Genomic DNA, 22,115 nt, shown 5'->3' with positions numbered 1-22,115 from the left:
TACTTGAAACTAATACCAAAATTGTAAATGAACTATATTGCAATTTTTAAAAAAAGAAAACACCAACTTTTTTTTTTCCCCAGCAGTTGTATCATTTTATATCTTCATCAGCAATGTATGAGAGATCCAGTTGCTCCACATCTCTGGTATTTTTGGCATTTTTTTATGTTAGCCATTCTAACAGGTATGTAGTAGCATCTCACTGTAGCATTAATTTACATTACCCTAATGGCTAATTTCATTCTAATCCCAAAGAAGGTCAATGCCAAAGAATGTTCAAACTACCACACAATTGTGCTCATTTCACATGCAACCAAAGTTATGCTCAAAATTCTTTAAGCTAGGTTTCAGCAGTACATGAACTGAGAACTTGAAGATGTACAAGTGGGGTTTAGAAAAGATAGAGGAACCAGAGATCAAACTGCCAACATCTGCTGGATCACAGAGAAAGCAAAAGACTTCCAGAAAAACATCTATTCTGCTTCACTGACTACGAGAAAGCCTTTGACTATGTGGATCACAACAAACTGTGGAAAATTCTTCAAGAGATGGAAATACCAGACCACCTCATCTGGCTCCTGAGAAAACTGTACAGATCAAGAAGTAACAGTTAGAACCAAACATGGAACAACAGACTGGTTCAGAATGGGAAAAGCAGTACAACAAGGCTGTATAGTGTCACTCTGGTTATTTAACGTCTATGCAGAGTACATCATGCAAAACACTGGGCTAGATGAATCACAAGCTGGAATCAAGACTGCTGGGAGAAATACCAATAACTTCAGATATGCAGACGATACTACTCTAATGGCAGAAAGTGAAGAGGAACTAAAGAGCTTTTTGATCAGGGTGAAAGAGGAGAATGAAAAAACTGGCTTGAAACTCAACATTCAAAAGACTAAGATCACAGTATCTGGTTCACTTCATGGCAAATGGAAGGGGGAAAAGTGGAAGCGATGACAGATTTTATTTTCTTGGGCAAACAGTGACTGCAGCCATGAAATTAAAAGATGCTTGCTCCTTGGAAGAAAACCTATGACAAACTTACACAGCATATTACAAAGTAAGCCATCACTTTGCCAACAAAGGTCCATCTAGTCAAAGTTATGGTTTTTCCAGTGGTCTATGGATGTGAGAGTTGGACCATAAAGAAGACTGAGAACTGAAGAATTGACGCTTTTGAACTATAGTGCTGGAAAGGGCTCTTGAAAGTCCCATGGACTGCAAGTAGATCAAACCAGTCAATCCTAAAGGAAATCAGTTCTGACTATTCACTGGAAGGACTGATGCTAAAGCTGAAACTCCAATACTTTGGCAATCTGATATGAGGAGCTGAATCACTGGAAAAGACCCTGATGCTGGGGAAGACTGAAGGCAAAAGAAGTAGGGGGTAGGAGAGGATGAGATCGTTGGATAGCATCACTGATTCAATGGACATCAATGTGAGCAAACCCCAGAAGGTAATGAAGGAAAGCAAAGCCTGGCATGTTGCAGCCCATGGGGTCACAGAGAGTTGGAGACAATTTATAGACTCAACAACAACAATGGCTAATTATATGGAAAATCTTGTCATGTTCTAATTGGCTCTCCTTATGATGGAGATGACTTCATCAATACTTCTCTTTGATGAAGTTTTCTGCCCTTTTCTGAATTGTTAGACATTATTGTTAGAATTACTGTTCAGCTTACAAAGTCCTTTATATATTCTACACACAAGTCTTCTGACAGATAGGTGATTTGAAAATATTTTCTTCCAGTCTATGGCTTATCATCTTTTAACAGGGTCATTCAAGAGCAAAAATTTTTCACTTTGATGAAATCCAGTTTATCAACTTTTTTTCTATGAACTATTCTTTCAGTGTCATGCTTAAGAACTCTTCACCTAAATGCAGGTTATGAAGTTTTTCTCATATGTTTTCCTAAAACTTCTACAGTTTTACATTTTACATTTTGGTCTATCATCCAATGTGAGTTAGTCCATTGTATAAGGAAGGAGATTTAAGTCAAGGTTTTGGTTTTGTTTTGTTCTGCCTCTGTATGCCCAACTACTCCACCTATCCATTTGTTGACAAGAGCATGTTTCTTTCACTTAATTCCTTTAGCATCTTTGCCAAAAATCAGTTGGCCCTTACTTGACTAAACCTACTGATACATCTCAACTCTCTGTCCTGCTCCCTTTATCTATGATCTGTGTCTATCCTTGGCCAGGACCATTCCATCTTGATTCCTGTAGCTGTAAGTAAGCCTTAAAATTAGGTAACATGATTCCTCTAACTTTATTCTTATTTTGTATTCCCTTAAAAATTTTTAAATCATCTTCTCTAGAAAACATCCTGCTAGGACTTTTCAAGAATTAAATACATAGATCAATCCGTGTTGAACAGACATTTTAAATATGTGAGTCTTCCAATCCATGAACATGTCATGCCTGGCCCTTTACTTAAGTCTTCTTCGCTTTTGTTCATTAGCATTTTTGTGGTTTTCAGTACATGGAAATTGTTGTGTTCTGTTGTATTTATACCAAATGTTTCGTTTTTGAGCAACTGTAAATGGTATGTGTTTTAAAATTCGGTTTCCAACTGTTCACTGCCAATATACGGCAATATGATTGTGTGTACATCTGTGTGTGTATGTGACAGAAAGAGAGAGTGAGATTCTGTATTTTGACCTGATATCCTACAACTGCAAACTTAAATTTTCAGAACTATCTTTTGTATTCTCTAGTGTTTGTAGATTCCTTGGGATTTGTTATGTAGCCAATCATATTGTTTGCAAATGTGAACAGCTTTATTTCTTCACTCTAACCCATATGTCTCTTCTTTCCTTTTCTTGCCTTAAGTCTTCTAGTACTAAGTTGAACTGACTTGTTGAGAGCAGACATCCTTACCTTATTTCCCAAGGCAGACTTTTATCACTAAGTATGACGTTTGCTATATATTTTTATAAATGCCCTTTATCAGAGTGAGATATCTTATATTCCTAGTTTGCTAAGAGTTTTTAATCATGAAAGTGCTGAATTTTCTCAAATGCTTTTAAATCCTTGCTGATGGCTCCAACATCTGTGTCATTTCAAAGATAGCTTCTGCTGATTGTCCCTTCTTACTAGAGTTGCATTTTTCCTGATTTCTTCATATGACAAGTAATTTGGAGCTGTAAGATGGACATTTTAATTAAGTAGGAATTATGACACTCTAATTTCTACTTAAATCTTTTATTTTAGTCAACCTGTTCACATTGAGAAGGTGATCCTAGGCTCACTTTTGCGGTGGTGGGGGTTGTTCAGTTGCTTAGTCCAATTCTTTGCGACCCCTTTGGTGGACTTTTGTGGACTGTGATTGAAATGTCAATTTAGTTTATAAAGTCTCTCCAGTACTCCTTGGTTTTCCCTGTTTGCCTGTTACCTAGATGACAGAACTCCACCTCCCATTATCCTTAGGATGGGCTTGAGTGGGGAGAAGCAGTGCCTCATTTCAGCAGGGCAGTCACAGAAAATAGGGTAACAAGCAGGGGAGTGGAGAGTTGCGAAAGGTAACGTACAACCCACAGGCTGGCTGGGGAGGGCAGCACCTTATTACTGCAGGGGGAGTGGAAATCAAGAGCTCTAACCACAGGCTTCTCTGTGGAGAAATGCTTCTTCCTTTCTTCAGAGCACGGGGGAAAGCTGAGTTTTGCCTCAGAACTCTGAAGGGTAAGGGCACCACCTTATTAATGTTGTGTAGTTGTAAAGGCCAGACTCTCACCCACAGGCTCTGTTGAAGGGAGTTGCCACCTTGAAACTTCTGGTGGGGTGGAAATTAGTCTTCCCTACAGGCTCTGCTGAGGAAGGGCACTACCTCATTACTGGAGCAGAAAAGAGCAGAAGTCAGAGTCTGAGCCACAGGCTGCACTGAAGAGGGACATCTCCCTGTTACTGCAGGTAGGGGAAGGGTGTTTATGAGACAAAGCTCTGATTGTTGATACCTCTGCTGTAATGCCTGTTGGAATGGGAAGGGCTACAGATTTTATTGTGATGTTCTCCTACAGAACAGACAGAATAGGACGTTTCTATCTTGCTGGGCCATCCTCTGGCTAGAGGGAACAGGCTTTCCTTGGTATTATTATTTTGTCTGCACTCATTAGCATTTTCAGGTTGTAGTCTTCTCTACAGCCCAGGCCAGGATTTATGGAAGGCAAGAAAAAAAGACAACCAGGGAACTCTCTCAATCCATGAATTTCAATGTCCCTAATCATCCACCTTCTGTTTCCTAACTTGGACAGGGCATTTGACAGTGTTCTGACAGGGCATTTTATGGGTTTCGTCCAGAATTTTTGTTGTGATTAGCAGGAAGAGTAAACTAGAATGCGTTTACTTCATCTTGTTCAGAACCCAAACCTGTCACTTAGTTTTAGTCTGCATTTTTGTGTTCCATCACCCTCTACTCTCTAAGTTTCCAGAGAATACGAACTGAGGCTTTATTTATCTAGTAATTATTGGCCTGGCAAAAAGGATCATATCTGACATATCACTTAAGCTTAGTAGCTGTAAGAAAGTGGTAATACAGCTTCTTGATCTTTACCCACTATTAGGTTCACAATGTATTAATAACTATGAAGTCTGTTCATTCAATTAATAAAAATCTGTTTTGTGAAAGGTTCTGGGGATACAGCAATTGAGTAAGACAGCTAAAATCCTTTATGTGATGGAACTTACATTCTACTGGCTGGAATAGGATGGAGAAAACTGCAGGCATATGAATACTGTATTCTCTTCAGATTGAACAAAACTCAAGTCTACTATATTCCAGTTAACATTAGGAACATACATTTGAAAATCTGCAAATATTCAGCAGTCTATAAATTTGCAATTGGCTAAGTACCATAATTTTTTATCTCGGTACAATGGAACTTTGTTGATTTAGCAAACTAATCACCAACTACTTACCACATAGAGTTGTTTCCATAGACTGGCCCATTCTTGGAGAGTTGCTGTAACCTCAGTCACAATAGAATCTTCAAGTGGAACCACAGTTTCATACTGCCTAGAACCAGAGTCACAACAAACAGCCACATTATCTTTGATAAACTACCAGAATACTGTCTACTGCCCTTTCCAACATGTGTAAATCAAATTTAAATTCATGCAAATATAAAGAGAGGTACATCTAACTGAATACAGACTGTTGCAGTAATATGATAATATAAGTGAACTGATTTAATGAAAAAAACATTTAGGTTTTGTTATAAAAATCCTCAATATTACTTTTAGCAGTACTGTCATTAAAGATAGTTTTTAAATTTTTTCCTCTAAAGGAAGACTACAGCATTGCCCAAGATTTGCTTAATTTTTAAAAACTATTTGTCTCCTTTACATGTATCAATAATGCAAATTAACGCATGCTCTGATGGAAATGGGTTGGGTGGGGGAGACTCAGACACTGGGTTTTGAAGTTTTACAAGCTCTCCCTTATACTGATAGTATGTTTTCCTAGAAACCTGTCGAGCAGAAGAATCCTAATCCTGGTTACAGAGACACTGGGTTTTTTTCCAACTACCTTGTAAGCAACATTCATTATGGCATCAATCCTCCTGCTAATTGCCAAGGATTTATCAGTGAGCAAAAACAGACAGAGTCTGTATCTTCAGAAAGCTCTTATTCTGCATAAAAAATTAGACAAGTAATCACAACAGACACCGACCATGATGAATCTAAGAAAGAAAACAAATTGCGCAATCAGAGATTTTAGCTGGGGGACATGACTTAAAGACAGGATCAGTGAAGCCTTCTCTGAAGAAAGAGCAATGCCCCCAAAATGCAAAAAGGTCAGGATCAAAGAGTTTGTTATGAAGGAGAGGTGTGGTGTCACCTGCAGAGGGAACAGTATACATGAAGTCACTGAGATGGATGAGAATTTCACATATCTCAGAACTTAAAGAAGGCTAGACTGACCTAGGCCAGCTCTCATAGGGACTCTTCAAATGATTCTTAAGATACCATATCTTAACACAGGGAAAATGAATGAGAAGATCCTGAAAGGCTGTTCAAAGCAGAGGCATGACTTGAAAACATTTTTATAACATCTGTGCCAATTTTGAGGGTTAATGAAATATTTTCTGGGACCAAAGATTTTATATATTGATACACTGAGGTAGATGAAACCTATATTCTGATTTGTTGGCCAAAGAGAATTATCATCCAGTTGGAAACAGCAAAGGAAAATTAATTTTAAAAATTAGCATTAAGTATCATTTCTCTACATGGCTAACAAACCCTCATTGTGTTCAAAGGTTACTTAGTATATTAATATTGAGCATCAATGAATGCATATTACTTGATCTATGCTGTAAGGCCTTCTTTTTATTTTGTGTGATGTATTCCAGCAGATTTAAAATAATCATCTTAGAATGATGCCAGAGCACTGTCCATATTCATCAAATTTATAAAGTGACTTTTCAGTGCAAGGCTGAGACTCAAACTTGGCACTACAGAAATAGAGACAAAGGATATGTGAGCTGTTTTAGCAAGATTAATGCAGAACTGCTGTACAGAATCAGTTCAGTTCAGTTCAGTTGCTCAGTCGTGTCCGACTCTTTGCGACCCCATGAATCGCAGCACACCAGGCCTCCCTGTCCATCACCAACTCCCAGAGTTCACTCAAACTCACATCCATTGAGTGGGTGATGCCACCCAGCCATCTCATCCTCTGTCATCCCCTTTTCCTTCTGCCCCCAATCCCTCCCAGCATCAGAGTCTTTTCCAATGAGTCAACTCTTCACATGAGGTGTCCAAAGTACTGGAGTTTCAGCTTTAGCATCGTTCCTTCCAAAGAACACCCAGGACTCATCTCTTTTAGGACGGACTGGTTGGATCTCCTTGCAGTCCAAGGGACTCTCAGGAGTCTTCTCCAACACCACAGTTCAAAAGCATCAATTCTTTAGCACTCAGCTTTCTTCACAGTCCAACTATCACACCCACACATGACTACTGGAAAAACCATAGCCTTGACTAGATGGATCTTTGTTGGCAAAGTAATGTCTCTGCTTTTCAATATGCTATCTAGGTTAGTCATAACTTTTCTCCCAAGGAGTAAGCGTCTTTTCATTTCATGGCTGCAGTCACCATCTGCAGTGATTTTGGAGCCCCCAAAAATAAAGTTTGACACTGTTTCCACTGTTTCCCCATCTATTTCCCATGAAGTGATGGGACTGGATGCCATGATCTTCGTTTTCTGAATGTTGAGCTTTAAGCCAACTTTTTCGCTCTCCTCTTTGACTTTCATCAAGAGGCTTTTTAGCTCCTCTTCACTTTCTGCCATAAGGGTGGTGTCATCTGCACATCTGAGGTTATTGATATTTCTCCCAGCAATCTTGACTCCAGCTTGTGCTTCTTCCAGTCCAGCATTTCTCATGATGTACTCTGCATATAAGTTAAATAAGCAGGGTGACAATATACAACCTTGACGTACTCCTTTTCCTATTTGGAACCAGTCTGTTGTTCCATGTCCAGTTCTAACTGTTGCTTCCTGACCTGCTTACAGATTTCTCAAGAGGCAGGTCAGGTGGTCTGGTATTCCCATCTCTTTCAGAATTCTCCACAGTTTATTGTGATCCACACAGTCAAAGGCTTTGGCATAGTCAATAAAGCAGAAATAGATGTTTTTCTGGAACTCTCTTGCTTTTTCCATGATCCAGCAGATGTTGGCAATTTGATCTCTGGTTCCTCGGCCTTTTCTAAAACCAGCTTGAACATCTGGAAGTTCACGGTTCACGTACTGCTGAAGGCTGGCTTGGAGAATTTTGAGCATTACTTTACTAGCGTGTGAGATGAGTGCAACTGTGCAGTAGTCTGAGCATTCTTTGGCATTGCCTTTCTTTGGGATTGGAATGAAAACTGACCTTTTCCAGTCCTGTGGCCACTGCTGAGTCTTTCAACTTTGCTGGCCTGTTGAGTGCAGCACTTTCACAGCATCATCTTTCAGGATTTGAAATAGCTCAACTGGAATTCCACCACCTCCACTAGCTTTGTTCGTAGTGATGCTTTCTAAGGCCCACTTGACTTCCCATTCCAGGATGTCTGGCTCTAGGTGAGTGATTATACCACTGTGATTATCTTGGTCATGAAGATCTTTTCTGTACAGTTCTTCTGTGTATTCTTGCCACCTCTTCTTAATATCTTCTGCTTCTGTTATAAACTGGAATAAAATTTCTGGAATGTTCCATCTACTAGGTCTTCAGCTACTTTAATCATTGACTTTTATGGGAAACTTACATTGTTCCTATTTTAAAGTTCTAAACCTTTGGACTTACCTCAAATTATACAAATCCAAGTCTATACTAACACCAACATATTTTTCCTTGGCTATAATATAAAATCAATATCGTGAAAATCCTTAAAATTCAGATAAAGGGTTAAACACACACTGTTCCACAGACCAAGTGGAATGTAGTCATAAGACTAAGAAAAATAACCAAAAAAAGTGAACTAGTAAGTGGATTTCCAAGAAAATTCTGCATTCATGCAGAATAAAGAGTTTGTTAAAAATGAAAATTGGTAGTAAGAAGATATACATATATATGTTCAGTTCAGTTCAGTTCAGTCGCTCAGTCATGTCCAACTCTTTGTGACCCCATGAATCGCAGCACGCCAGGCCTCCCTGTCCATCACCATCTCCCGGAGTTCACTCAGACTCACGTCCATCGAGTCCGTGATGCCACCCAGCCATCTCATCCTCTGTCGTCCCCTTCTCCTCCTGCCCTCAATCCCTCCCAGCATCAGAGTCTTTTCCAATGAGTCAACTCTTCGCATGAGGTGGCCAAAGTACTGGAGTTTCAGCTTTAGCATCATTCCTTCCAAAGAAATCCCAGGGTTGATCTCCTTCAGAATGGACTGGTTGGATCTCCTTGCAGTCCAAGGGACTCTCAAGAGTCTTCTCCAACACCACAGTTCAAAAGCATCAATTCTTCGGTGCTCAGCTTTCTTCACAGTCCAACTCTCACATCCATACATGACCACTGGAAAAACCATAGCCTTGACTAGACGGACCTTTGTCAGCAAAGTAATGTCTCTGCTTTTGAATATCCTATCTAGGTTAATCATAACTTTTCTTCCAAGGAGTAAGCATCTTTTAATTTCATGGCTGCAGTCACCATGTATAATGTGCAGAAATGTAGCTGAGAGTGTGAACTTCAGAGTTACATAACTTGGCCTCAATTCCTAGTTTCCCTTCTTCCTTGCCATGCTACTTTGGCAAAGGCACTTGAACTCTCAAAGCCTTGCCCATCTCATCTAAAATAATGGACAATCCCATTTTCTAGTGTGGAAATCCTAAGCACGATATAACAGCTAGAATCAAGATTGCTAGGAGAAATATCAATAACCTCAGATATGCAGATGACACCACCCTTCTGGCATAAAGCAAAGAGGAACTAAAGAGCCTCTTGATAAAAAGTGAAAGAGGAGAGTGAAAGAGCTGGCTTAAAACTCCACATTCAAAGAACGAGGATCATGGCATCCAGTCTCATCACTTCACGGCAAATAAATGGAGAAACAATGGAAACAATGACAGACTTTATTTCCTTTGGCTCCAAAATCACTGCAGCCATGAAATTAACAGATGCTTGCTCCTTGGAAGAAAAGCTATGACCAACCTAGACAGCGTATTAGAAAGCAAAGATATTACTTTCCCGACAAAGGTCCATCTAGTCAAAGCTATGGTTTTTCCAGTCGTCATGTGTGGATGTGAGAGTTGGACTATAAAGAAATCTGACTGCCGAAGAATTGATGCTTTTGAATAGTGGTGCTGGAGAAGACTCTTGAGAATCCCTTGGACTGCAAGGATATCAAACCAGTCAATCCTAAAGGAAACCAATCCTGAATATTCATTGAAAAGACTGATGCTGAAGCTGAAACTCCAATACTCTGGCCACCTGATGCGAAGAGCTAACTCACTGGAAAAGACCCTGATGCTGGGAAAGATTGACGGCAGGAGGAGAAGGGGACAACAGAGGATGAAATGGTTAGATGGCATCACTGACTTGATGGACATGAGTCTGAGCAGGTTGTGGGAGCTGATGATGGACAGGCAAGCCTGGCATGTTGCAGTCCATGAGATCACAAAGAGTCGGACATGACTGAGCAACTGAACTAAACACAGTCATCAAGACAGTATGGTACTGGCACAAAACAGAAATATAGACCGTAGAACAAGACAGAGAACCCAGAGGTAAACCCATGTACTTATGGGCACCTTATTTTTGACAAAGAAGTCAAGAATATACAATGGGGCAAATATCGCCTCTTCAATAAGTGGTGCTGAGAAAACTAGACAGCTACGTGTAAAAGAATGAAATTAGAACACTACCTAATGCTACACACGAAGATAAACTTTAAATGGATTAAAGACCTATGTGTAAGACCAGAAACTATTAAACTCTTAGAGGAAAACATAGGCAGAATACTCGATGACATGAATCAAAGCAAGATCTTCTATGACCCACCTCCTAGAGTAATGGAAATAAAAACAAAAATAAACAAGTGGGACCTAATTAAACTTAAAAGCTTTTGCACAGCAAAGGAAACTATAAACAAGGCAAAAAGACAACCTTCAGAATGGGAGAAAATAATAGCAAATGAAACAACTGACTTAAATTCAAATTCAGACTTAAATTGAAGAAAGTGGGGAAAACCACTAGATCATTCAGGTATGACCTAAATCACATCCCTTATGATTATACAGTGGAAGTGAGAAATAGATTTAAGGGACTAGATCTGATAGATAGAGTGCCTGATGAATTACAGACAGAGGTTCGTGACATCGTACAGGAGAAAGGGATCAAGACCATCCCCAAGAAAAAGAAATGCAAAAAGGCAAAATGGCTGTCTGAGGAGGCCTTACAAATAACTGTGAAAAGAAGGGAAGTGAAAAGCAAAGGAGAAAAGGGAAGATATAAGCATCTGAATGCAGACTTCCAAAGAATATCAAGGAGAGATAAGAAAGCCTTCTTCAGCGATCAATGCAAAGAAATAGAGGAAAACAGTAGAATGGGAAAGACTAGAGATTGCTTCAAGAAAATACCAAGGGAACATTTCACACAAAGATGGGCTCAATAAAGGTCAGAAATGGTATGGATCTCACAGAAGCAGAAGATATTAAGAAGAGGTGGCAAGAATACACAGAAGAACTGTATAAAACAGATCTTCATGACCCGGATAATCACAATGGTGTGATCACTCACCTAGAGCCAGACATCCTGGACTGGAAAGTCAAGTGGGCCTTAGAAAGCATCACTACGAACAAAGCTAGTGGAGGTGGTGGAATTCCAGTTGAGCTATTTCAAATCCTGAAAGATGATGCTGTGAAAGTGCTGCACTCAACAGGCCAGCAAATTTGGAAAACTCAGCAGTGGCCACAGGACTGGAAAAGGTCAGTTTTCATTCCAATCCCAAAGAAAGGCAATGCCAAAGAATGCTCAAACTACCGCACAATTGCACTCATCTCACACGCTAGTAATGCTCAAAATTCTCCAAGCCAGGCTTCAGCAGTACACGAACCATGAACTTCCAGATGTTCAAGCTGGTTTTAGAAAAGGCAGAGGAACCAGAGATCAAATTGCCAACATCTGCTGGATCATCGAAAAAGCAAGAGAGTTCCAGAAAAACATCTATTTCTGCTTTATTGACTAGGCCAAAGCCTTTGACTGCATGGATCACAATAAACTGTGGAAAATTCTGAAAGGGATGGGAATACCAGACCACCTGACCTGCCTCTTGAGAAACCTGTAAGCAGGTCAGGAAGCAACAGTTAGAACTGGACATGGAACAACAGATGGGTTCCATATAGGAAAAGGAGTATGTCAAGGCTGTATATTGTCACCCTGCTTATTTAACTTACATGCAGAGTACATCATGAGAAACGCTGGGCTGGAAGAAGCACAAGCTGGGGTTAAGATTGCCGGGAGAAATATCAATAACCTCAGATGTGCAGATGACACCACCCTTATGGCAGAAAGTGAAGAGGAACTAAAAAGCCTCTTGATGAAAGTGAAAGAAGACAGTGAAAAGGCTGGCTTAAAACTCAACATAAAACTTAAAACTCAGAAAACTAAGATCATGGCATCCAGTCCCATCACTTCATGGGAAATAGATGGGGAAACAGTGGAAATAGTGTCAGACTTTATTTTGGGGGGCTCCAAAAATCACTGCAGATGGTGATTGCAGCCATGAAATCAAAAGACACTTACTCCTTGGAAGGAAAGTTATGACTAACCTAAACAACATATTGAAAAGCAGAGACATTACTTTGTCAACAAAGGTCCGTCTAGTCAGGGCTATGGTTTTTCCAGTAGTCATGTATGGATGTGAGAGTTGGACAATAAGGAAAGCTGAGCACTGAAGAATTGATGCTTTTGAATTGTGGTGTTGGAGAAGACTCTTGAGAGTCCCTTGGACTGCAAGGAGATCCAACCACTCCATCCTAAAGGAGATCAGTCCTGGGTGTTCACTGGAAGGACTGATGTTGAAGCTGAAACTCCAATACTTTGGCCACCTGATTCCAAGAGCTGACTCATTTGAAAAGAGTTGCTGTGAAAGATTGAAGGCAGGAGGAGAAGGGGATGACAGAGGATGAGATGGCTGGATGGCCTCATCGACTCAATGGACATGGGTTTGGGTGAACTCCGGGAGCTGGTGATGGACGGGGAGGCCTGGTATGCTGTGGTTCATGGGGTCGCAAAGAGTCGGACATGACTGAGCAACTGAACCGAACTGAACTGAAACAATTGACAAAGAATTAATTTCAAAAATATACAAGCAGCTTATACAACTCAATACCAGAAAAGCAAATAACCCAATCAAAAAGTGGAAAAGGGACCTGAAGAGACATTTGTCCAAAGACATAAAGATGGCTAACAGGCACAGGAGAAGATGCTCAACATCACTCACTATTAGAGAAATGCAAATCAAAACTACAATGAGACACCACCTCACACCAGTCAGAACGGCCATCATCAAAAAGTCTACAAACAATAAATGCTGGAGAGGGTGTGAAGAAAAGAGAACACTCTTGTCTTGCTGGTGGGAATGCAAACTGATAAAGCCACAATGGAAGACAGTATGGAGATTCCTTTAAAAGCTAGCAATAAAACCACCATATGTCCTAGCAATCCCACTGCTAGGCATATATCCTGAGGAAACCAAAACTGAAAAAGACACATGTACCCCAATGTTCACTGCAGCACTATTTACAATAGCTAGACCATGGAAGCAACCTAGATGTCCACCAACAGATGAATGGATAAAGAAGTTGTAGTACATATAAACAACATAGTACTACTCAGCCTTAAAAAGGAATGCATTTGAATCCATTCTAATGAGGTGGATGAACCTAGAGTTCGAACCTACAGAGTGAAGCAAGTCAGAAAGAGAAATATAAGTACAGTATACTGATGCATATATATGGAATCTAAAAAGATGGCACTGATTATTTTTAGGGCAGCAATGGAGAAACAAACATATAGATCAGGCCTATGGACATGGGGGGAGGAGAGGAGGGAGAAGGGGAGATGTATGGAGCGTGTAACATAGAAATTTACAATATCATATGTAAAATAGATAGCCAATGGGAATTTGCTATGTGACTCAGGGAACTCAAACAGGGGCTCTGTAACAGGCTGAAGAGTGGGATGGGGAGGGAGATGGGAGGGAGGCTCAGGAGGGAGGGGACTTGGGTGTACCTATGGCTGATTCTTGTTGATGTATGACAGAAAACCACAAAATTCTGTAAAGCAGTTGTCCTTCCATTAAAAAATTAAAAAACAAAACAAAACATGGTTTTAGCAATCTCTAGGGCTAAACAGATTGGAGCCTAAACCCCTCCTTCTCTCAGCCAGAGGTCAGGATCTGCCAAAAGCCCAAGGTCACTCTGGGGAAGGAGACCTAACACGATATTGTACACGGGGGCCTTGGAAGCAGATAGAGGCAACAATGCAAACACTAGACAGATGTGTTCAGAGGGAGAAAAGGAAGGGAAAACAACATCTCCCACTTCTGAAACCCAAAATTCTAAGGTATGTAAAGACGTCCAAAAAAAAAAAAAGATGTCCAAAGGCTTAAAATAAAACAAAAATTCTTCTCAGGATTTTATAAATCTGATAAACATTTTTAAATATCTGCAATGCTTAGTGACATGAGTAACTTCCATTTTAAAAAAAAAGTATGAAATAAAAGCAAACATAAATAAACCAAGAGTCAACAGATATGCAAAACAACCAAGCAAGAATTTTGCAAATGAAAAACAGTCAAAATATCCATCTATGGCCAAGTGGAATACTGAAATTATAAATAGATAATGGAATACTATTCAATCTTTAAAAGGAATGAAATTTTCATAGATGCTACAATGTGGATGAGGTTTGAAAACACTAAGCCAAGTGAAATAAAACAGACACAAAAGAACAAATATTGAATGATTCCACTTATATACAGACAGATAGCAAAAGAAAGGTTACCAGGGGCTGAGGGAAAGGAGGAATAGAGGGTTACTGTTTAAAGGGCACAGACTTTCTGTTTGGGATGAGGGAAAAGTTCTGGAGTTGAATACTGATGAAGGTCTGGACAGCACTGTGAATGTACTTAATGCCACCAGACTGTACACTTTAAAATGGTCAAAATGCTAAATTTTACACACAGTTTACCACGATTTTTTTAAATGATAAAAGTACCAGAAGTAGGGGAAAAAAAAAAAAAAAACCTCAACACAAAGGATACATGCCAGTTAGAAGTCAAAAGAAAGTCAGCAGCAAGATATATATGAGTACTTAAGAGATATGGGGATGAGGCAGAAGAACTCTGACATTCTCCTAACATAAATCCCAGAAGAAAAGAGGGGTAATGTTAGAGACAATTGGGATTTCCTTTTCCTTAGCTGTCCTGCATTGTAACTCTCCTTCTGTGCTGGAGAAAAACCCTAACATAGAGCTGCCTTCCAGTATACAAATGGAAAACGATGGACACTTGATTTCTCAGACTCCTTATGATTATAGTACAGGCTCAGGGCCTGAGCTCCAGCCACCCCAGACTTAGAAAAGAAAACCAATTATCCAAAGCAGCAGAGATTACAAAGAAATCAACTTGTTGGCAGGCACATTCAGTTTCCAGAGGCAGACATTTCTACAGGAGCATCCAGTTTTGAGTTGGTAAGGCAAGGGCAAGAGGCAGAATTAACTAAATACAGAAGATTTGAGAAAAGACCTAAAGAATGTAACAAGGTTAACCAGGCACAGTGTTCAAGCACAGGAAACATCATGAGCAAAACCCTTAAGGCAGGAACATATCTGACATGTTTGAATGAAAGGAAAGAAGCCAAAATAACTGAAGTCAACTGAGAAAAAGGGACAGCAGATGAGGTCACAGGGGTGACAAGAAGCCACATCATAAAACTTTGTAAGGCTTTGTAAGAACTCTGGTCTTTGCTCTGAGTGAGATGGGAGTCACTGAAAGGTTTTAAGCACAAGAGTAGCATGATCTCACTTATATTTTTAAAAACTGCTTTGGCAGCTGTATTGAGAATAAACTGTAGGAGGCCATGAATACAAGTGGGGAGAGCAGTTAGAAGGCATTGCAGTAACACAGGCAGTAAAGCGTGTATCACAGAAAGTCCCCACTTCTCCTTCCATGTCAAGCTGCGACAAGTTAGGACATAGCTTGCCTTTTTCTAAGCTGTCTAATGCTGTATAAAGCACAATTCTATTCCATGGTCCTTGAGATGATCACATCCTTTGTACTATTCCTGGACAACTGACTCTCAATAACTCTCCCAATATTTCTTTGAAAGTGAAAATGTTAGTCACTCAGTCGTGTCTGACTCTTTGCAACCCCATGGACTATAGCCCACCAGGCTCCTCTGTCCATAGGATTCTCCTGGTAAGGATACTGAAGTGGGTTGCCATGCCCTTCCTCAGGGGATCTTCCTGACCCAGGGACTGAACCTGGGTCTTCCGCACTGCAAGCAGATTTTTTGCCATTTGAGCTGGATGCCATTACAGATTCCCTTCCTGTTCTTTCTCTCTCATCTATTACCTCAAGGCCACAGATCCCCAACCATGTGTGGTAATGGTAATAACAAGGTTCCCAGAACACATACAACAGAAATCTATATGATTATAAGCAAAGTCTAACACTGTCTTCTAGCTCTGTCCTAGGGGGTAAAGTCTGAAGCTAGGTTAAGAGAAGTTTGATAAATAGACCAACAATGAGGTCGTATCTGACTCTTTGTTGCCCCATGGACTGCAGTTCACCAGGCTCCTTTCTCCATGGAGTTCTCCAGGCAAGAATACTAGAATGGGTTGCCATTCCCTTCTCCAGGGGATCTTCCTGACCCAGGGTTTGAACACGGGTCTCCTGCACAGCAGGCAAATTCTTTACCATCTGAGCTACAAAGGAAGCTCCAATGAGGTCAAGAGAAAATAAATAAAAAAAAAAAAGTACCAAAAGATAACTTGGCCTGCATGATCAAAAAGCAAAAGACCTTCTGGGTACTGCTGACCCACTGTTTCTCCTTTAAACTGTATTCCCAAGTAAGAGTTTTGTATGCTAGCGCATACAAGGAATGAATGGATAGATGAGACAATTTGACATACTCCATACTATCTATGGAAACACTGACAGATTTTATTTTCTTGGGCTCTAAAATCACAGCAACTGCAGTCATGAAATTAAAAGATGCCTTGCTCCTTGGAAGGAAACCTATGACAAACCTATACAGTGTATTTTTTAATATGCTTTTTAGCACAGACATCACTTTGCTGATAAAGGTCCATATAGTCAAAGCTATGGTTTTTCCAGGAGTAATGTACAGATCTGAGAGTTGGACCATAAAAAAAGGCTGAGTGCTAAAGAATTGATTCTTTTGAACTGTGGTCTGGAGAAGACTCTTGAGAGTCCCTTGGACTGCGAGGAGATCAAACAAGTCAATCCTAAAGGAAACTAACCCTGAACATTCATTGGAAGGACCGATGCTGAAGTTGAAGCTCCAATACTTTGGCTGCCTGATACAAAATGCCGACTCACTCGAAAAGACCCTGATGCTGGGTAAGATTAAGGGTAGGAGGAGAATGGGGCAACAGAGAATGAGATGGTTGGATAGGATCATCGACACAATGGATGTGAGTTTGGGCAAACTCCAAGATACAGTGGAGGACAGGGAAGCCTGGCCTGTTGCAGTCCATGGCGTCACAAAGAGTCAGACACAACTTGGCAACTGAAAAACAACATAATATAGAATTCGAAGGATAATCTCTAGTCAGGCAATCAAGGCTACCAAAAGCTGAATGTTTACTGATGCTCTGTGTAAGAGTTCAGAGCAGTTTTCTCTTTCATCTTCAGTGCTCAAATAGCCAAAAAACAAACTCTAGTTTTGATCCTGATCATTTCTGAATTACAAGGTCACTTGGATTTATGGCCTTTTATCTATATTAAGACAAAAAAGCAGGTTACTGACTTGGACAAAAATGGTAGATAGTAGAGACACTGCATAACACAAAAGACCTTAAGTTTTGCTCCTACTAAACCTCCTTTTGCAGCAGAAAAAGGCCTTTCTTCTCTACTGTGATGAGGGTGTTCTTACCTTGCTTGAAGACTTTTAGACTGGCTCACTCAAATGAGTAATCTTGCAGAGCAACCCAATTTACAAAAACGTCTTATACCAACTATCCCCAATGTCCCATGAATTTTACCTACTTCCTTTCCTAGCCATTCCAAGATGAATGTGGTGTAAGGTCCAGGAGCTGCTCTTGAGATCAGCTCCATGGAGTTTTACTCAAGACTGATCGGGTACTGAACCAAGCAGGACCCTATAGGGCCTTCCCAGAACAGAATGCTGCCCTGAACTCCACAATGTCCTCTGCCTGACTCTTGTCTGTAGACAAGAGTCCTTTAGCCTCCTCAAGAAAGTGAAGTCGCTGTCGTGTCCAACTCTTTGCGACCCCATGGACTGTAGCCCACCATGTTCCTCCGTCCATGGGATTCTCCAGGCAAGAATACTGGAGTGGATTGCCATTTCCTTCTCCAGGGTAATCTTCCCAACCCAGGGATTGAACCCTGGTCTCCCACATTGCAGGCAGACGCTTTAACCTCTGAGCCACCAGGGATTCCAAAGAGTAAATTTAATCAGACAAGTGAAAAAATACAGAAATAAAGGAAAACAGTCAAGCAAGACAAGTTAGTAATAGTTCAGCAATTAAACTCAAGGACCTTTAGTTCCTCCTCAAGCACTGTAGATAATAATATGAGCCATATCCTTTGTTGCAGAGACTGAAACCCGTACCAGATGGAAGAAGTTAACCTCATGCTGCTCACAAGCAGGCAGACCCCAGACAGGTTGAAACCAGAAGGTTGATGATGTTGACCCCTGATTATCTCACCACCAACCATTCGGGGGACTATCCATGAACTGATCACACCCCACAACCCCCCTCCCTCACCCTGTCTAAAAACCCTTCTCTGAAAGCCTTCCGGTAGTTCAGCCCTTTTAGGCACTTGCTACCTGGACTCTTGCTTAGCGCCCTGTGATAAATGCTGCCTTTCCTTCACCACAATCTGGTGTTAGTAGATTGGCTTTACTGCACATGGGCAGACCAAGGTTTAGTTCAGTAACAGTACCATAACTGTGGAATCAGAACTGGCCAGTAGCAGTGGGTAACCCTGAGACGTCAATATGGTACCATACACCAAGTGGATTAGCCAACACCATTAGGCAGGTTCCTTACAGTGGACTCCACTGATCATCACATACTTAACAAAACTGCACTCAGTGTTTGCTAGCCATAGATAAGATAAGCCTTAGGGCTATAAAAGATTCCAAGCTGCTTTTGTCCTGAGGTGCTCTCTGAACCAGAGACTTACCATCTTGCAAATGAATAATATGATCTAGACAAATGAGTTCCCTCTCTGGCAGTCCTCTCCCCGAAGAGTTCAAGTATACTTTTCCCCTTCCCGTTGTGGCCTGGCACCGCTCTCTCTGAAAGGTCTCCTGCTGTGATGGAATTGCCTTTGCAACTTGTCAGAGCTCTGCCTAAATAAAGCCCATTATGTGCTACTACCATCTCATGGTCATGTCTTTTTTCTTTATCAGCCCTCAAACTCCCTAATTTACTACAAATGTGTAAGTTTTTCAGTGAAACTTTATAAAAAGCAGCAACAATATTTGAATCATTTTACGAATGAGAAAATCCAGGTATCAAGAAACACTTAGGAAGATAACAGAAAATATTAAAATTTTTAAAGTTCCCACAAGAACATTTTCACAGATAAGATTATTCAAACAATTTCACTTCCTTGTCAACCAAACAAAACAACAAGTACTTCAGTAAAAATGGGACAAATTTCTCAAGAAGCAGATGATATACCCTATGAAGCACTGAAAGTACAGTTATACCCCTCCCAAGTATGGCAGGAGGCAATGAAGAAGGCACATGACAGAAACACAGTGCATGTTCTCTGACTGAAAGACCCTCAATTCCTGGTTGATATTTGCTAAGGCAGACCCGTAAGTCCCCGTCTTGCTGATCTAACCAAGCACTGGGAAGATATCCAGGAGAAATCTGACCATTTTAATCCACAACACCACCTATGCAGTACTGCTATCTAAGATGCTTAAGTCAAATCTAACCAAAAGGAAACAGACAAACACCAATTGAGGGACATTTTGCAAAACAACTGGCCTGGGCACTTCAACAAAGTCAATGGCATAAAAAGGAAAATGAAAACCAAGTCTGGAGAACTGTTGAGAAAGATGAAATATAATACTTAATTCTTGACTGGATCCTGAACCATACCCCACTCAACCCCCAAAAAGCTAACCAAATGAAAACAGATATAAAGAATATTCATGGGATGATTAGGGACATTTGAATTAGGACTATATATTTTATAGCATGATAGCAAAGTAATGCTCAAAATTCTCCAAGTCAGGCTTCAAAAGTATGTGAACTGTGAATTTTCAGATGTTCAAGCTGGATTTAGAAAAAGCAGAGGAACCAGAGACCAAATTGCCAACATCCGCTGGATCATCGAAAAATCAAAAGTTCCAGAAAAACATCTGCTGCTGCTGCTAAGTCGCTTCAATCGTGTCCGACTCTGTGCGACCCCATAGATGGCAGCCTACCAGGCTCCCCTGTCCATGGGATTCTCCAGGCAAGAACACTGGAGTGGGTTGCCATTTCCTTCGCCAATGCATGAAAGTGAAAAGTGAAAGTGAAGTCGCTCAGTCGTGTCTGACTCTTCACGACCCCATGGACTGCAGCCTACCAGGCTCCGCCGTCCATGGGATTTTCCAGGCAAGAGTACTGGAGTGGGGTCCCATTGCCTTCTCTGAGAAAAACATCTACTTCTGCTTCATTGACTATGCCAAAGCCTTTGACTGTGTGGCTCACAACAAACTATGGAAAATTCTTCAACAGATGGGAATACGCCTCTTGAGAAATTTGTATGCAGGTTAGGAAGCAACAGTTAGAACTGGACATGGCATTCTAACATGTATACTATCATGTAAGAATCGAATTGCCAGTCTATGTCTGACGCAGGATACAGCATGCTTGGGGCTGGTGCGTGGGGATGACCCACAGAGATGTTATGGGGAGAGAGGTGGGAGGGGAGTTCATGTTTGGGAACGCATGTAAGAATTAAAGATTTTAAAATTAAAAAATAAATAAATAAAAACCAACTAGTGAACAAAAATAAAATAAAATAAAATAAAGTTCTGGAGACCTAAAAAAAAAAAAAAAAGAACTGGACATGGACCAACAGACTGGTTCCAAATCGAGAAAAAATTACATCAAGGCGGTATATTGTCACCCTGCTTATTTAACTTATATGCAGAGTACATCATGAGAAACGCTGGGCTGGATGAAGCACAAGCTGCAATCAAGATTGTGGGAGAAATATTAATAACCTCAGATATGCAGATGACACCACCCTTATGGTAGAAAGTGAAGAAGAACTAAAGAGCCTCTTGATGAAAGTGAAAGTGGAGAGTAAAAAAGCTGGCTTAAAACTCAGCATTCAAAAAAAGAAGATCATGGCATCCGGTCTCATTCAGTACAGTTCAGTTCAGTTCAGTCACTCAGTCATCTCCGACTCTTTGCGACCCCATGAATCACAGCACTCCAGGCCTCCCTGTCCATCACCAAATCCCAGAGTTCACTCAGACTCACGTCCATCGAGTCAGTGATGCCATCCAGCCCTCTCATCCTCTGTCATTCCCTTCTCCTCCTGCCCCCAATCCCTCCCAGCATCAGAGTCTTTTCCAATGAGTCAACTCTTCGCATGAGGTGGCCAAAGTACTGGAGTTTCAGCTTTAGCATCATTCCCTCCAAAGAAATCCCAGGACTGATCTCCTTCAGAATGGACTGGTTGGATCTCCTTGCAGTCCAAGAGACCCTCAAGAGTCTTCTCCAACACCACAGTTCAAAAGCATCAATTCTTCGGCGCTCAGCCTTCTTCACAGTACAACTCTCACATCCATACATGACCACAGGAAAAGCCATAGCCTTGACTAGATGGACTTTTGTTGGCAAAGTAATGTCTCTGCTTTTCAATATGCTATCTAGGTTGGTCATAACTTTTCTTCCAAGGAGTAAGCGTCTTTTAATTTCATGGCTGCAGTCACCATCTGCAGTGATTTTGGAGCCCAAAAAAATAAAGTCTGACACTGTTTCCACTGTTTCCCCATCTATTTCCCATGAAGTGATGGGACCAGATGCCATGATCTTTGTTTTCTGAATGCTGAGCTTTAAGCCAACTTTTTCACTCTCCTCTTTCACTTTCATCAAGAGGCTTTTTAGTTCCTCTTCACTTTCTGCCATAAGGGTGGTGTCATCTGCATACCTGAGGTTACTGATATTTCTCCTGGCAATCTTGATTCCAGCTTGTGTTTCTTCCAGCCCAGTGTTTCTCATGATGTACTCTGCATATAAGTTAAATAAGCAGGGTGACAGCCTTGACATACTCCTTTTCCTATTTGGAACCACTTTGTTGTTCATTACTTCATGGCAAATAGATGGGAGAAACAATGGAAACAGTGACAGACTTTATTTTAGGGGGCTCCAAAATCACCATGGATGGTGACTGCAGCCAGGACATTAAA

At 40.8% G+C, this 22,115-nt stretch overlaps 1 protein-coding gene across 1 annotated transcript in view; it reads right to left on the bottom strand.

The window, feature by feature from the left end:
- Positions 1 to 22,115, bottom strand: part of DOCK3 (dedicator of cytokinesis 3) — a 285,077-nt gene that overhangs the window by 222,276 nt on the left and 40,686 nt on the right. The window contains exon 5 of the mRNA XM_052637625.1: positions 4,922 to 5,018. Coding sequence (XP_052493585.1) covers positions 4,922 to 5,018 — 97 coding nt within the window. The remainder of the gene's footprint in view (positions 1 to 4,921; positions 5,019 to 22,115) is intronic.

The sequence above is a fragment of the Budorcas taxicolor genome, chromosome 1 (genome assembly GCF_023091745.1).
Source record: "Budorcas taxicolor isolate Tak-1 chromosome 1, Takin1.1, whole genome shotgun sequence".
Taxonomy (NCBI): domain Eukaryota; kingdom Metazoa; phylum Chordata; class Mammalia; order Artiodactyla; family Bovidae; genus Budorcas; species Budorcas taxicolor.
Note: the sequence above shows the minus strand (reverse complement) of the source record. Positions and strands in the feature narration are given on the sequence as shown.